Here is a 17,156-nt window from a genome sequence, read left to right as displayed (position 1 = left end):
TTCACTTGGACCTTTTTTTGCTTTGTTGTGATGTCCTCTCATTGCAATTCATCAAAGTGCTGGCATTAAGGGCCTCTGTTGATCTGTTAGATTGTCATTGAGTGTTTCCCCTTTGATCCATGAATGAAACTGCAGTGCTCTTTGTTATATTTTGTCTTTCTGACTGACAGAGTTTTGTTGAACAACTCCCTGACAAAGCTAGATGACATCTGTCGGGAAATGCCGAGATTGAACTGGCTGTAAGTTTGAAGTCAACAAATAAAATGCTGTTTGGTGATAAGAGTGATATGGCTTTTGATGAATTCATTCTGTGTCTTATAGTGTGTGGGTGTGTGTGTGTGTGTGTGTGTGTGTGTTTCATGATGTGTTCTTCCAGGGATATGGAGGGAAATCTCATTGAGACCATTGAAAATGTCTCATTCTGCTCATGCAGTATGCTGACAGTTCTGTAAGTATGAATTTACTTCGTTAAAGCCAAAGTTTCTGCCTTTAAAGGTTTGCTTTTGCAAGAATTTGTGTGTGAGGCTTGCAAATCAATCTAAGTTTTTCAAATCTGATCTGCATCCTATGCATGGAATCCACACTCACAGTTCATTAAATGGGATTCAACAGGGCAAACAGTAGGAGCATGATTAATTCTTAGTTTGTACTGTATTGCTTTTCTCCAGGGTTTTACAGCGGAACAGAATCAGCCATATACACGAACAGGCTTTCTCTCTCCTACAGAAGCTTGGGGAGCTGTAAGTTCATTTTTGTTTGTGCAAAGAACTGAATGCAAAAAAAAAAAAAAAAACGATTGTCACAATGCTCAAATTGTGCATTGAAGGGTATTTTTACTGAAGTGATGCTATTTAAGATGTAAGACCACTGTGAAGATGCATAATGCATGATGACTTGAGAAACTACTGAAATGAGAGGAGCACAACAAAACAAAAATGTGAAAATGATAAAGCAAGCATCAGAACTGCATGAAAGATGGTTATATATATAGCCTCAAAAATACAATAAATGCTAATTTTCACACCTCTTGAACATTGGTATGTCTAATTACATGCATCAATAAATATTATAAAATATTATGGCCGTCTCCCTTCACACTCATGCACTCACATTTCCTCCTGTTTACCGTCATACAGAAAAGGTTTGTGAATCCTTTTTTTGTGAATTTGTGAATTACTGGGATTCATCCTCATCCAAGTCATAATAATAAACACAATCTGAATAAACAGATGACACACAAACAATGTACTTTTCCATGTGTTTACTGAATACATTGTTTAAACATTCACAGTCTATGCTGTGTCTATACAAAGTATGTGCACCTCTAGATTTAGTAACTGGTGGAACCTCCTTTAGCGGCAATAACCTCAACTAATGATTTCTTGTAGCTGCTGGCCAGACCTGCACAACAGTCCAGAGGTCTTTTGGGCTATTCCTCTTCATATTTTTGGGATGACTTGCATGAAAGGCTCGTTTCAGGTCATGCCACAACATTTCAGTCGGGTTACAGTCGGGACTCTGACTTGGCCATTCCAAAATTTTCGTCTTTTAAAAGCCCTTCTTTTGTAGATATATTTCTGTGTTTAGGGTCATTGTCATGTTGCATGACCCACGGACAGTTACTCTGATATTCCTCTGCAGAATTTCCTGATACAGTTTGGAATAAATTGTTCCCCTCAATGACTGCGAGCTGTCCAGGCCCTGAGGCAGCAAACCAGTGTTTTTTTTTTCTTCCTCCAAACAGCGCTGTGTCTCTTTGCCAGAAAGTTCCATTTTTGTCTCATCTATTCACAGCACATTGTTCCGGTAGCGTTGTGGAACATCCCAGTTGTCTTTGGCAAACTTGAGACAGGCAGCAATGTTTTTCTTGGAGAGCAGTGGATTCCTCTGTGATATCTCTCCATGAACACCACTCTTGTTCAGTGGCTTTCTTCTCGTGGACTCATGAACACAGATGTTAACAAGCTCAAGAGGTGCCAGCAGATCTTGTACCCGACAGGTCTTTGTCAGCTCTTTGAGCACTGTATACTGCACAGTGATCTTTGAAGGACGCCCACTTCTAGGGAGAGTAACAGTGGATCTCTGTTTCTTCTATTTGTGCACTATGTGCTTGACTGTTGACTGATGGGAGTCCAAGTCTTTAGAGATGTTTTGTAGCCTTTTCCAACTGAACCTCAACAACTGTTCTTCTGATATCCTCTGAAATCGCATTTGATCGGGACATGTTTCACTTCAACAGATCTCTGTTGTGAATAGCAACCAAACTTTGCGCGGGGTTTTTTTTATGTCATGACACCTCTCACCCACACCTCAGTGTCATCACATTCATTGGAATACTTGACCCTTTCATAGACACCATTATCCTCTAGGTTCATATATTTTTTTCAACCAGGACTGTGAATGCTTAAACAGTGTCTTCAATAAGTACATGAAGATGTACAATTGTTTCTGTGTCATTTGTGTCAATCTAGGTAATTCCAATGGGTTCACAAACATTTCCTCACAGCTATAAATGTGCCGCTAAGATGAATCACAGTTACACCCAACCTAGAGGAAATGGTGCTTGCAAATGAGTGTTTATTTTTTACCTGCTTGGAGTACCAGATGAGTGGTGTTTACCATATTAGGACAGCACTTTTCATTAGTACAGCACTTTTCATTCAGCAGCCAAGCCTCTTGGCTGTTGTTTGGCTGTTTGTTTTTTTAGGGTTTTTTATGTTTTCCATTTCAGACAAAACTGATTCCAAAGCTTCATCGATTAAGCTATCCCTGAGAGTTATAATAATAATAATAATAATAATAATGATAATAATAATAATAATAATAATAATCTTTATTTATAGAGCACTTTTCAAAATCCACGTTACAAAGTGCTTCACAAAGGCAGCAAAAATAAAACTAAAACAGACAAGTCATAAAATAATCAGGTTTTCAAAGAAAACATAAAAACAATTTGGTGTATAAAACCAATACAGTGTAATAAAAGACAGTTCAAAGGAAATGAAAACTCAAGTAAAATCAGGAAAGGCTCTGCAATAAAAGTATAAGTTATAGTATAAGTTTAAGAAGGGACTTAAAAGAGATCACTGACTCAGCCGACCTGATTTCCTCGGGCAGGTCGTTCCAGAGCCTCGGGGCCCTGACTGCAAACGCTCTGTCCTCTTTAGTTTTCAGCCGGGACTCTGGAACAGACAAAAGACCTCTGCCCGAGGATCTCAAAGTATGTACCGGTGTATTCGGTACTAAGAGGTCAGAGATATAGCAGGGAGAGAGGCCATGAAGAGCCTTAAAAGTAATAATAGTTGTTTCCGAAATTCAGCAGCACCACCAGAGGTGCTGATTGGCCAAAACCCGATCCTGTGGTTCAGGGCCAGGCAGATCTTGTGTACAATGTAATTGTGCATGTGTCCATCTGGTTTCACAAGGCTAATATGCATAACCCACAGCTGAATGAAACAAATTCAGCCACAATCTCTAGGTTATCAAAAGGCATTTTGGTAAATCGCTAGTTTGATGGAAAGTCGGTGCAACAAAAAGATATTATTATTACTACAACACTTCATCACAAAATAAACCCTGGAATACATTGAACATCATAGATTGATGATAAATAACATTGTCAGAGTATCCGAGAGCGGATTTTTCCTGTAAGATCTGTATGTATCAGTCAGATGCCTTCAATATTTGTTCTATTTCTCTGTGTTTTTGGGGGACCGATATGGATTTGTCTCGGTGCGCAGGGATTTATCCAACAACAGACTGGTGGCGATCCCTCCCAATCTCTTTGTCTTACTGGGGGATTTGCTCCAATTGTGAGTTCCATTTACACATATACACATGGATATGCTGTTCTGAATGCAAGCATACCTGTTCCATGAGATATTGTATTTTGGTATTACTCTTTACCAACAAATCCTCTATCACACTAGATTACACTAGATTCTAGGGATGCAGAAATGTCTGTTACATCTATTCTCAGGGTGCTGTGGTTTTGAAACTTATACTCCTTACTGCTGGTTGCTTATAACATTGACAATCTAGGAATTTAAGCTTATTCTACTGTTGCACTCACTGTAATTCACTCTGGATACAAGGACATGCTAAATGCCTAAAATCTAAATGTAGTGTAAATGATAAAAGGTTATTTCTTTCTTTTTTTCTTTTAGGAATATATCATACAATCCCATCATGGAGCTCCAAGTTGACCACTTTGATAAGCTGCATAAACTGAAGTCACTGTAAGTATACCATTTCCCATTCATCTCATCTCATGGGTACACATGCTGAATGGCTCCCACGAATAATTGAAAACCTGTGTCACCTACATTTAGAAAAACAAAATAGGCCTGCATTGTGTTAAGATGCATTTGCAGAGCACTCCGGTGAGGACTGAAACACAAGGAGGCATACACAACGCAAGCATACAAACACACTGTATGTAGGGTACCTGGACAATGAAAATGAAAAAAAAAGATCAAATAAAAAAACATCCAAACAAGCTAGTAGGAGGTCACTATTCCCTTCACTTTGTCTGCTTTTATGTGGGACAGGGCATTTGCTGCATGATGGTTATACTCTGTCATTTGGATGTTATGTGTTTAATGTGTTTTTTTATTTTGAAAAGAGAGCACTATCTCACATAAAAGTCAGTAATTCTGTGGCTTTTGTATTAGCAAAGGAAGGGAAATGTATTGGAAGTACTATAAAAATTTCTCATACAGTCTGCAAAAGATTGTTTGGCAAGGAAAACCGACCTTTGGTGAAAGCATTTTTTTTATACTACCATGATGGTTGTAATGGTGTGCAACTAGTGGATGAACATTGTGTGTGTGTGTGTGTGTGTGTGTGTGTGTGTGTGTGTGTGTGTGTGTGTGTGTGTGTGTATGTGTGTGTGTAGTGCCTAACTGGCTGCATGTTTTTTCTCTTTGTTGACCTCTCAAGACAAAATGTTGTTATTTTCTCCAGGAGCATAGAAGGAATAGAGATTGGGAACATCCAACGGAGAATGTTTGAACCTCTCAAACACTTGACTCATATGTAAGTACTGTGAATGATGCATATGTCGTGGTTATAGCTATTGTTTTCAAATTTTCTGATCTAGCACTATGGCAACCAAGAGATCCCTTGATCTTGATTTGAACGTCTGCATTGAATATTTTTCAAAGTAAAATACTAAATCAGATTTAATATGTATGGTGTTTACACCAAATTTCCTGTGTGTATACATATATCAAATCAATACATATACTCAGTAAATAATAATAATAATAATAATAATAACTTTATTTATATAGCACTTTTCTGATGTTTACAAAGTGCTTTACATACAATACAACACAAAGAGACAGTGATGTAAGTAAGTACCACAATTAAATAAAATGAAGTTGAATATAAAAAATAGAAATAAAAGGTATGAGATACACAGGTAAAACTAGAAAACAAACAGATAAAACTAAAAACATAATATTTTACATAAAAGTGTGCGCCTAACCACGTGAATGTCAAGAAAATAATTATAAATCATCATAATTAAAAATATAATGATATCTAAAATCGATAGTGGAAGTTGCAACTTCCTCTATTTTAACATTCTGTGTTTATGCTGTTAATCCTTGAGTCGACATCTGCAAATGTTTCTTCTGCACTCTCATGCAGACCACAGCTTTTAACATATATTTCCAAAGTGGAGAGTCCAAAGTTTGCCTTATCTGAACTGTCAGGCTTCAATGCCAACTGAGTGATGATTAAGTGTGGCATAGTGTAATCGATCTTCCCCCGGATAAAACTGCTCCAGATACACCCATCCAGGTCCTGGAGGGATACAACAAAAAGTAAATTAATGCTTTTTTGGCTTGGGATATAAAGTCCTTTTCTTTCCTAGTGGTTAAGGCATGAATAGTTTGTTTTGCTCTGATAAAATCCCCCTCATCTTAATGTTTTTCTTTAGTAAACTATTAACATATTCTTTGAACATATCAAAAACTAAAAGAGCAAAAAAAAAAGGGTGTGGTTAAGTCCACCGCCTTGAGAGCCACACATTTGCCCATGCTGACAATGGATCAGATCCTGATCAAACCCACAGAAGCTGTGTCTTTCCTACTTTGTCTCCCTTTCTGCTCTCCAACTGTCTGAATATAAAAATAAATACTAGACTGCCAACTCTGCTCTAAACCCCTTAAAAACCTTGTAGCTTGTAAACAGACACAAACTCCTTTTTCCTGTGCTCAACTTCACGCTGTGCTTTGATTCCTGTTATCGCAGCTACTTCAAGAAGTTCCAGTATTGCGGTTACGCTCCCCATGTGCGCAGCTGCAAGCCCAACACCGATGGCATTTCGTCCTTTGAAGACCTGCTGGCCAACATTGTGCTGAGGGTCTTCGTCTGGGTGGTTTCTGCCACCACCTGCTTCGGCAACATCTTCGTCATCTGCATGCGATCCTACATCCGCTCGGAGAACAAGCTCCACGCCATGTGCATCATCTCCCTCTGCTGTAAGTCTGACTATATTCAAATCAGGGATCCAGTGGAGGGCAAAGCCACCTAAAGTCAGCTGGCCCACCTTTTATTTGCGGAGTAGTATTCATTTACTCACCTTTTAGGCTGACATGAATCTTTATGACGTAAATTGTAGTATACATCATTATGAATAGATTCAAACTGATGTACACTACCTGACACACCTTAATATACTATGTTTTTCATTATCTTAAAGCCATGAAATTTGCTTTTTTTAGACAAATATAAATAGTGAAGTTGATGCCTATGTATGAATTTCTTTCCAAAGCCTTTGCCTTTCCATCAAGGCAAAGGGTGGCTACTTTAAAGAATCTAAAATATAAGATAGTTTTGATTTGTTTAACACTTCTTTGGTCACTGCATAATTCCATGTGTGTTATTTCATAGTTTTGATGTCTTTACTATTATTCTAAAATGTGGAAAATAGTAAAAATAAAGAAAAATGTGGTGTGTCCAAACTTAAGTTATATGAAGATAGGCTTTTTTATAGGGGCAGTAATTAAGATTTATTGCCCCATAGCAACCACTTCTGAAAACATATTATTACTATCATGTTGGCATGAACTTTCTGTATTGCTGGTTGTATGCTAGCATGAACTTGCTATACCAACTGATGTATGCTAGCATGAACTGGCATAAATATTTCAGTTTACTCACCTTTTTTGCTCACTTGTATGACTGAACTTAATCTCAATCACCCCAGGTACTGCTACAGAAGTGGAAATGACAAAATTCTGGAAAATAACTTAGCGGTGCTGCTTGTGAAGTCAACAGGGAAAAAATTGGTCCTCTTCCAGCTGTTTATTATCAAAGACTCAACTCAGCAGGCAATTTGAAATGAGTTGCCAGTGTTCATATCAGTGTGTTTATTCAATACTGATTTCATATTAGACACACTGTTGGGATACCGGACACTCAGGAATAAGAATACATTTACGTATATGTTTATATCAATTTCTTTCCAAAAATGTCCTGAAAAAAGATACCCATACTCTTAAACCGTTAGTGTTACTGGTAGAGCTGATTTTGAGAGTGAAAAAAATTGAGAAGAAAAAACAATCTGTGTATCAACTTGATTGGTTTGTGGACCAATCACCCCATAATCACGCTGCTGCTCTTCAAACTGTGAAGAGCAGCAGCCACTTTCATGATGAGCAGAGACCCCAAAATCACTCCTCAAAGATTAGGGCATAAAACAGGAATTTGGCAACCAAATGACAAACTGTGATGTTTCTCTAGTAGAACATACCTTAATTAATGAGAATATTACAAAAAGTATGAAAATAGTCCGAAATTCTTAGTGCCAGAGCTCCTCAAAATGAACATGACTGTGCGGTTGATAAGTTTGCAAAGGGTAGAACCCAGGACAGACTATATCTAAGGTCTTGAAAAGATTTTACACATAATATGTTGAAGGAAATTGCTGGAGGTTGATTGTGATGGAAGGTTAGTGATGGAAGTAAAATATTCCATAAAGCTCTTTCCAGGGGTGACCTTTGTGTGTTGGCCTTGGATATAAGCAGTTTCTGAAAGCAGCTCTGCCGCAAATACCTGGCCTTTGCCAGCTCACAATGTAAAATTGTGTTGAGATTGTGTCACAGAGGTATTGATTCAGTAGTGCACTGATTCAGTAGTACATTCAGTACTACATGTAGTATTAGCACCTCTCCTGTCAAGTGTTCTTCTATCCTGACCATTGTTCCACTTTACCGATGCCGTTTGTCTGTGTTTAGCACGTGATTTTGTGATCACATGATTTTGGAGACAGTTCCCTTTGCCACATTAAATAATTTTGCAGTTTTTGTAGCTGATGCACCTGCAATTTTGGCACCGATTATTTGGCCCCTCTGGAACTCACATATTAAAGAGGTGATTGTCAGGCCTCTCTCAAAGCTGACACACTTTTTGGCATTCGGCTTAATATGAATTGCCTGTGTAGCAGCCTTTGAAACTGCTTTTTAGTTACTTCAATGTAAGACATATAGCAAACATGCTGAGCACGTTTATACTGACCTCTACATGTCTGCAAGACCCGATGGTCTTGCAGACACTAGTCTGTTCCATTCTATTAGTAACTGGATGAAAAGCAACTTGCAGAGATGTACTGCTTGCATGAGAGACATAATCCATTGCAACCAAAAAGAAACTGAATGAACTGAGAATGAATACATCAAACAAATATTTAGGGGTTCAAGCCCGTAGGGCTGAAAGCCTATTGTTTTTGTGCTGGTTTATTATTGTTCATCTGCGTTGGCGCAAATTCCCGTGAGTTGGTACATCGCAGGACATCAAATTTGGCCCAATGACAGATACTATGACCCATTACTTGCTCAACAAATATTTTCACAATCGGCCTGAAGCCGGCGCTATAATTAAAGGTTTTACTTTAAAGGCCATAACTCGTATACCGTTTGTCCGATTTACACGAAAATTGGTACACACATGCAGATGTCCTAACCCTACAATTTTGCAATTTGGACCCTCAAGGTCCGCCTTGAGGGTTTTAACATCTCCTCCTACACCATTTGACCGATCACCAGCAAAGTCAGGCTGTAGCATCTATGGACCAAGCTCTACAAGTTGTCTTTTCGGATTTTTGATACCGACTTTAGTTTTGAAAATATACATTTTTAAAGTTGTGAGAGGGTGTGGCCAGCAAAATTGTCATAACTTCATGACCGATTGTCCAATCATCATGAAACTTAATGAACATGTTCAGTTATCCTCAATATCCATGTGTGCAAAGCTGTTTTAAGATTGAACAGTAGGGGGCGCCACAAATGCCAAAAAACTGTATCTCCTAATCCCAATGACGAAATTGCGTGAAATTTGGAACACATGTTCAGGGAGTATGTACTAGTCAAAACCCAAAGTTTTGTCATCATTGGTGGAAGTGGGCGGGGCCTATAGTGTAATAACCATGTAATAGGTGGTAAATGAAAGTCCATTTGCAAAATCAGTCCCAAACTTCTCAGCCTTGTCTGGAATGGCATTTCTAACATCTGTACCGAATTTTGTGCGATTCGACCAGAAGGGGGCGCCACAAAGCCCAAACATGGGTGTGGCCTAACACAAAATGGCAGTAAGTCCACACCTGTTTGTTCAATGATCACACGATTTTGCAGATATATCAAGGGATATATTTGGATGATGTCCTCAGAACCACTGACACTTTTTTTGGAACGTCAGTAACATTCAGAAAAGGCTTGAATCCATTTCATGGCCGCTTGCGGCTATATTTTTTCTTGTGTTAGTTGCCTTAGGTTCTGTTTTTGTCTACACCAGAAATAAGTGGGCTGCTGAAAATAATCCCCAAACACATAAAGATCTATGTATTAAACAGATGAACCCCAGAGTGAGATAATGAATAACAACGGCCATCCTCTGCATGGCTGTCAATGCAGGTATAGCAGGAAAGAGAGCCCACCCTATAAATTCAAGTTCTTTGATGCCAGCAGCTCTGAGGCTTGATAATAAGCCCATGTATTATCCCTCTTTGCACGTACACACTTGAAATATCGGCTCATGCATATGATGTACAATGATATAATATGTATTTAAGAAGTTTCGTTGTATGCTATAATTTTGTGTTTTTGGTGTGCACATTTCATGTTTTTGATTTTTTTTTTTTTTTTTTTTCTTCATTTATTTAACCAGGTTAGTCCCATTGAGATCAAAGATCTCCTTTACAAGGGAGACCTGGCCAAGAGGGCAGCAGCATAGTCACAGTAAAAACAATAAACAACAGATAAAGTTACAACATTAAAACTTGCTCACATAAAAACACTTGCACACCGACAAGGTAGACTGCAATGATTTCACCAGAGCTTTAAACTCATTCAGTGTAACAAGGGCTTGAAGTTGCAGTTGACATTGTAATTTATTCCATGCATTAGATGCCGAAAACCTAAATGCTTTCTTGCCCAGTTCAGATCGTACTTTGGGGACCACAAATTGCAGAGTATCCATAGATCGGAGATAGTGACTTCCATATTTCCTTGTTAAAAGACAAGACAAATAGGAAGGAGTAATACCCAGAATGGTTCTGTAAATAAACACATACCAATGACTGAGACGTCGGGCATTTCTCTCCATACAGACATTGGTCAAATGAATTTCCCTCTTGGGGATAATAAAAATAAACTATGTGAGAAGACTGCCATCTGCAAAAGATGGCAGTTTTGTAAGTGAAGTATTTATAAATTTGACATAATGTTATTAATTTGGCCAAACAGGACAAAACTGAATACATGTATGAGACTGCTTGTTCAATGCAATGTGTAACATTACTAACCCTATAGACCTATAGAGTGAATTTTGGTGCAGTTTGTGTATGATTTTGGAGATTAATCTGCTGTGATTGGTTGAGCAGGACAGCAATTAGGGCAGTAAACTATAGCTCAAGTAACTGACCAGGGCCGGGCGATGAAATGCCGTCCATCCACCCTTTAATGTTACCACCACAGCCAAAGAACAAAACCGTTTTAATAAACTATTTAAAGTGTTACCATGCCAACACATCACAGCAACATCGGCATATTAATATCAAATGAAAAAAATGCTGCCCCTTAAACTAAACTTTCCCAAAGCCAGAAACCCAAATCAAAACTGTTTTTATCTACTATTTTGTGTACAATGTCAACATCAAATCATCGCCAGCATGAAATTATTAAATTTCATGTGTCAGTTTCAATGTCAACCAATCATTGCTTAAAGGATAAGGGCGGTGTTTTTTAATGCATTGCTTACCGTCAACAAATCCTATGAAAATAACAAAATCCGCAATGATTTTGTTTTGCCAGCAAATCTCGTCCATGTAGCCGGTGCCCAATGAAGCCATGTCCCAGCAGCCATAGAACTCCATTGTATTAAAAAAACGATTAAAAACACGTCAATGAGCCATGCTGTTGCTCTGGCAGCATATTTCATCATCGCGATGCACCAGGCCAGCCGACTTTTTCCTCACTTTTTCCTTAATAAGCCGGCTGTAAACACATTTGCGATCTCAGGAAAGTAGTTCCGTAGCACCGAAAATAGTCCCTGGCGTAATGAAGAATTTGTTCCCATTTGAATTTGATTTGGTAACAACTACAACAGCCTGACTTTTTGTGGTAACAGTTAGCGATTTTTAAAATTGAAACTATGTCTTTGTGAACTGTATTTCAAGGTTTTTAGCTTACAATTTTAAATAATGTTGACCCACCACCAGTGGACACTTCAGCGAAGTCCTGGAAGGTCTTGGAGTAATGTTAACTAACTGCTAACAATTTTAGAGAGATGAGATGAGACGGTTCTGTGACATATTGTTATCGTACAGATGTATGTAACCAAGAACAGATCCTTCACAGGCCCATGCCACATGCTGAATTCAGATCAATTCAATGCAAAAGCAAAAGTCTGTAGGGCAGCAGAGGATGTGTTATCACGTTACTGTTTTCAAATCCCATTAGTGACTCATGCAAATTTGAAGCAAATTGTGCAATTTTAAGTTTCACTTTTGTGTTCACCTTGGGAGATGCCACAGGAGACGGAGTACGTGTGCCATGGACATGACCTATTATGGGAAGCACTGCATCTCTTAGTCAAAGATGCCCTCTAGAGGCCATCTGTTTAAGATGCATTATTTATACATTCTGAATAATGTATTCGCATTTGTTTACATCCCTACTGCACACTCAAATATCATGCATCCATAAGCTAATACAATTTGTGCTGTTATGATAATAATACTATTTTTTAGTATTGTGCTAACACAACTGCCGAACAAGACTTTGTGGAGCCTTAATGTTAGTTCCCTAATCATATGGCACAGACATTCCTAAAATCTATACATCGTCACACACAGTGGCAGTTTGGCAAGGTATTGTGTCTAAATAAATTGTGAAATACAGCAATCCTTACTGCCTCCTTCCAGGTGCAGACGGGCTGATGGGTGTCTACCTCTTCATGATCGGTGCCTATGACCTCAAGTTCCGCGGCGAGTACAACCGGCACGCTCAGGCCTGGATGGACAGCATCCAGTGTCAGGTCATCGGCGCCCTGGCCATGCTGTCCACCGAGGTGTCCGTCCTCCTCCTCACCTACCTCACCCTGGAGAAGTACATCTGCATCGTCTATCCCTTCCAGTATCTGACGCCAGGCTGGAGACGGACTGTCAGCATCCTGCTCGGGATTTGGGTGTTCGGTTTTGTGGTTGCTTTCCTGCCGCTGGCCTGCAAGGGTCTGTTCCGCAACTTCTATGGAACCAACGGCGTTTGCTTCCCCTTGCACTCTGAACAGCCTGAGACGCTGTGGGCCCATGTTTACTCCATCGTTATTTTCCTGGGTGAGGGTGTTTGCTTGGAATAGTCCTTTGAGTATTCTTGTTGTTTACTGTGTGTGGCTTTGTTTTTCAGTCAATGGTAATTATACCCTTATTACCAAAAGCTCATTACAATGTCACAGTATCTAATTAATTTAAGTGTGCGTGCGTGCGTACATTTGTGCACTTCTTTGTAATGACTCTTAATGCGTAGTGTGAATATGAGTTTAGGCATTTTAATTAATCACAAACCAGAAACTAATCCCAGTTCTCTCAACAGGTCTGAACTTGGTGGCGTTCCTCATCATTGTCCTGTCCTATGCAAGTATGTTCTACAACATCCAGAGAACAGGCACCCAGACCACTAAATACAGCAACCACATCAAGAAGGAGGTGACCATCGCCAAGAGGTTCTTCTCCATCGTCATCACTGACTCCCTCTGCTGGATCCCCATCTTCATCCTCAAGATCCTGTCCCTGCTGCAGGTGGAGATTCCCGGTATAGTAGGAGTGCTATAACAGTTTTAAATTATTTTATTTATGTTATTTAACCTAGGCAGTCTAACCAGGTAGTCCCTTTGACATAAAAAAGGGATCGAGAGAGAGATTGAGAGAGATCTGGCCAATGAAGAAGCATCACTGACAAACAGCATAGACAAATGACATACATGGGTATGTACATAAAGTACAAATTATAAAAAACAGAAGATGAAGATGATAAGCAGTGGCCTACTTATTTTTAGCCACTTTAGCAAGGTGTGAGGCTACATACACAGATGATGGTATCATTTTGTGTTGTACAGAATCCATTAGCATTATAAGTCTTCTGTAGAATTTCAAAGGAATATTCATTCTCATATTAAATGACTTTGATAAATTACCTTTGATAAATAAATTTGACTCCTCACCATGTGAGACGAAAATTTGGACATCAAAGAGTCTTTTAACACACAGACCACCAGCTAGCTCTGCTGTTTCACTTCTCTCTCTCTCTCTCTCTCTCTCTCTCTCTCTCTTTCATCCCACCTCGCTCTCTCCACTGACAGGTACTATCAGCTCCTGGGTGGTCATATTCATCCTCCCTATCAACAGCGCCCTCAACCCCATCCTCTACACGCTGACCACACGGCCCTTCAAAGAGACCATTCTGCAGGTATGGGCCAACTACAGGCAGCAGAGGCCCCTGCTCAGCGGTCATCCAGCCAATCACCCGTCACTCACCTGGCAGGAGATGTGGCCGCTGCAGGAGAACAGCCATGCCCTCGCCTCGCCGGAATACCCGGGGCGCCCGGCGGAAATGACATGCGTCTTGGGCAAATCCCATCTCATCTCCTCGGAAAATAGCAACGGAGGCATACAATGACATTGCAGCTTGCACACACAGCAACAGCAACAACATACAGTTTGTTTCTGTGTGCATGCACACAGAAACAAACAAACACACACAAATAAACTTTGCTAACCCTTCTTTAAACAGTCAAGGTGACTAACAGCGGAGCTACACTGATCTGTGGGTAACGTCACCAAAGAGTCACTTCGACCAATAAAATGTGATCCAGGGTTATCCATCCCAGCAAATAACACAGTGTTTCAATAATCTATTTAAAATACACATTTTAATGGGTTATAGACCGTTTTTGTGTAAAAGGGCTTCAGAAAAGCATTTACATTATTTTTTTTATATACCATTGTTGTGTGAAATTGCTGTGCATATGTGTGTAGAGGAAAAAGAAATAGACCCCTTGCACAAAAATGGAATTCCACTGCAGCTTCCATCGCTGGTGTAGCAACTTTAATTGGTTACAATGGCAGCGCTCAGCCGTGGCACTGTGCAAGTAGACATGTCATGTCTCTAACATCTAGCCGCCCAGTAAGGATACGTTCACACTGCAGGCCTGAATGCTCATTCCCAAATTGCTGCTAACATCTGATTTTTTTGGGTTGACTGCTTGAGGCGTCTCCCCAAAAACCAATCAAGTTAATTGGCTTTCTTTCCATTGTTGTGTCTCATTGTCTCAATGTCTCATGCTAACGCTGTCTCAGCCAAGCTGCCGTGGGCACCAAAAGTATTGTCTCAGGTGAATGACGTAAGAATTACTTAGTCATGGCAACACTGACAAATTCCGATGTGAGCGTTGTGTATGTGGCATGTCTCGGGATCAGCAGATCAGAACTGAAAAAATGTGACTCTGTGAAGCTTTTTGCTGTTCATTCATTACAGAACGCAGATCTGTGTCACATGTAAGGGGGAAAAAAACAGAATTGGGACACTTTCAGCTGCAGTGTAAGCAAGTGTGGTTTCAAAGTTATACCCTAAATTGGTACGTGTGCATTTACATATTGGTTTGGTTATGCTTTCAAGCGAATTTATCAAGCAAAGCCACACAGAAGCAGTCTCATCCCTCATTGGTCAGAAATTTGGTGTGGGAAATGACTTTCTTCTAGGGTAAACAAATATGGAGCATCAGCAGTTTGTCAACATACTCCGTGGGAAATCTGCCTGTTGTGGTCTTGGTGCATAACAAAGGATTATCCCATTGGCTATGGAATGAGATTCTGAATAAATCATTGATACTTTTTGTATTAATTTCTCCGATTTGCTATTCAGTTTGTAAAAACAGTTGGATCTGCTGACACTCCTGCAAGTTAAACAACTGAGAACATTTCCTATTTTACTGTTAAACACATTTCTGTGATGTAACACTCTTGTGATGCACACTGCTTCTTGTAGTTGGCTTGGTCGGATCACATTGTCACTACAAACAAACCACTCCAGGGTTTGTGATGCACTGGGGATTTAAAGTAATAATCTGTGACATTTTCATACAGATAAATGTCAGTGTTTCTATTCAACCTATACCCAGTTCATGAAAGCTTTTACATTTACTGTTTTAAATACCTACAAATGGGTACCTCATTCCCAGAAAAATCTTTTGGAGCACAGAAGTGATGTGTTTTACATTTAGGGAAGCAGCAACATTGCTTTGTTCAGAATATACAGAAGAACTGGGTAGTTAGCATGAGCCACCATGGCTGAACAGACAAAGGAAAGACTGGTGCCTACAGAAACTCAAAATGCACCAACAGAAATCCAAGGAAAAAGAAGCAGCTTAAAGGGAAAGGGACCGTCTCTGAGGCAAAACTAAAGTGAACATTGGCATTGCCTTTCAAATATTGGTTTTGAAACTTGTTTTAAACTGTTTTGCTATCATTTATTAGCTGCTGTCTATATTATTAGTAAGTTGGGTCAGAGGTGAGATGCAGCTTCTTAGCTCTCTTAATGTGACTGTTAATGTAATCATAAGCAGTCACTGTCTTGTTTCAATATAACGTTATAAGTGGTTGAGAATTTGCTCGCGGCTGTCAACTGTAACAGATGGGCAGAAGTAAAGTAACTAAACAGTTATTACATTGTTTTATAAAAGATCCCTTGATATATAGCGTAGATGTTACCGTTTCTGTAGACATGGTTGCTCTCACGCATGGTGTTGAGTTATTTGTAGTTACTTGGCGAGTCTCAGTAGAACAGCCCATGCTTGTTTGTATGGTGGTGTGGTGGATACTGTCACTCAAGTGACGTCAATGTACTGGCAACGTTGTTTTGTGAAGTGATTGCTGGGAAGCGCAGTGCAAAACACCACAGCAGTGAACGCTTCTCACCAAAGAAAAAAAAGGACTCTCATGGATTATCACAAAACCAGGAAGTATTAAAATATATAATACATGAAGAAGTAGTCTGAAAAGTTTTAGCTTGTTCTGCTCACAACAATTGATCCTACTTACCTCGAACACATTGGTCACATCTTTGCCCTGTGATTGGTCGCCTCAAACAGTGCATTGAAAAGGACCACAAATAGCTTATTTTATTTCACCCTGGCTACAATCACTTTGGTTTACTTCACTTCAGGTTTCAAGCTCTTCTTTCTGGGAAGAAGAGCCTGAGTGAGAGTGAGGGTGGTTTGTGATTATAGTATATTACAAATAAATATATAAAATGCAGCTGTAAACCAGCAGTATTCATTCACAGTCTCGTACTATCAGCCACTAAGCAGCTCTACTGAAGCAGCTGGACAGTGGGTTACCCCCATTTTGTGCCTTTCTCATTGTAGCAGTCAATGTCACATCAAACTGCATGTAATATGCTTGTTTAATGCTTTCTCTATCACATGCAAATGTACTTGATGAAAAAAAACACAACTTTTTACATCAGGGTGTGCTCCTCATTTTGGCATTCATCCAATCCACTAAGCAGGGCTAAAATGTCCGCTTTTGAAACTATTTTGCCATTATTAATTTGTCTTCAGCACACAAAAGACACCATACTTGCCACTGCTGCTAG

General features: G+C 39.5%; 1 protein-coding gene across 1 annotated transcript in view; it reads left to right on the top strand.

Annotated features, from left to right (window-relative positions):
* Positions 1–14,180, top strand: part of rxfp1 (relaxin family peptide receptor 1) — a 67,857-nt gene extending 53,677 nt beyond the window's left edge. The window contains exons 9-18 of the mRNA XM_071532562.1: positions 171–239; positions 377–448; positions 669–740; positions 3,741–3,812; positions 4,167–4,238; positions 4,966–5,037; positions 6,262–6,491; positions 12,431–12,841; positions 13,098–13,316; positions 13,864–14,180. Of these exons, the coding sequence (XP_071388663.1) occupies positions 171–239; positions 377–448; positions 669–740; positions 3,741–3,812; positions 4,167–4,238; positions 4,966–5,037; positions 6,262–6,491; positions 12,431–12,841; positions 13,098–13,316; positions 13,864–14,180 (1,606 nt within the window). The remainder of the gene's footprint in view (positions 1–170; positions 240–376; positions 449–668; positions 741–3,740; positions 3,813–4,166; positions 4,239–4,965; positions 5,038–6,261; positions 6,492–12,430; positions 12,842–13,097; positions 13,317–13,863) is intronic.
* Positions 14,181–17,156: the final 2,976 nt, after the last annotated feature.

Source organism: Centroberyx affinis, unplaced genomic scaffold (assembly GCF_046629955.1).
Source record: "Centroberyx affinis isolate AG114_WGS23_722 - 3 ecotype Tasmania unplaced genomic scaffold, CSIRO-AGI_Caff_v1 ptg000153l_1, whole genome shotgun sequence".
Taxonomy (NCBI): domain Eukaryota; kingdom Metazoa; phylum Chordata; class Actinopteri; order Beryciformes; family Berycidae; genus Centroberyx; species Centroberyx affinis.
This window is presented reverse-complemented; position numbering and strand designations above follow the sequence as displayed.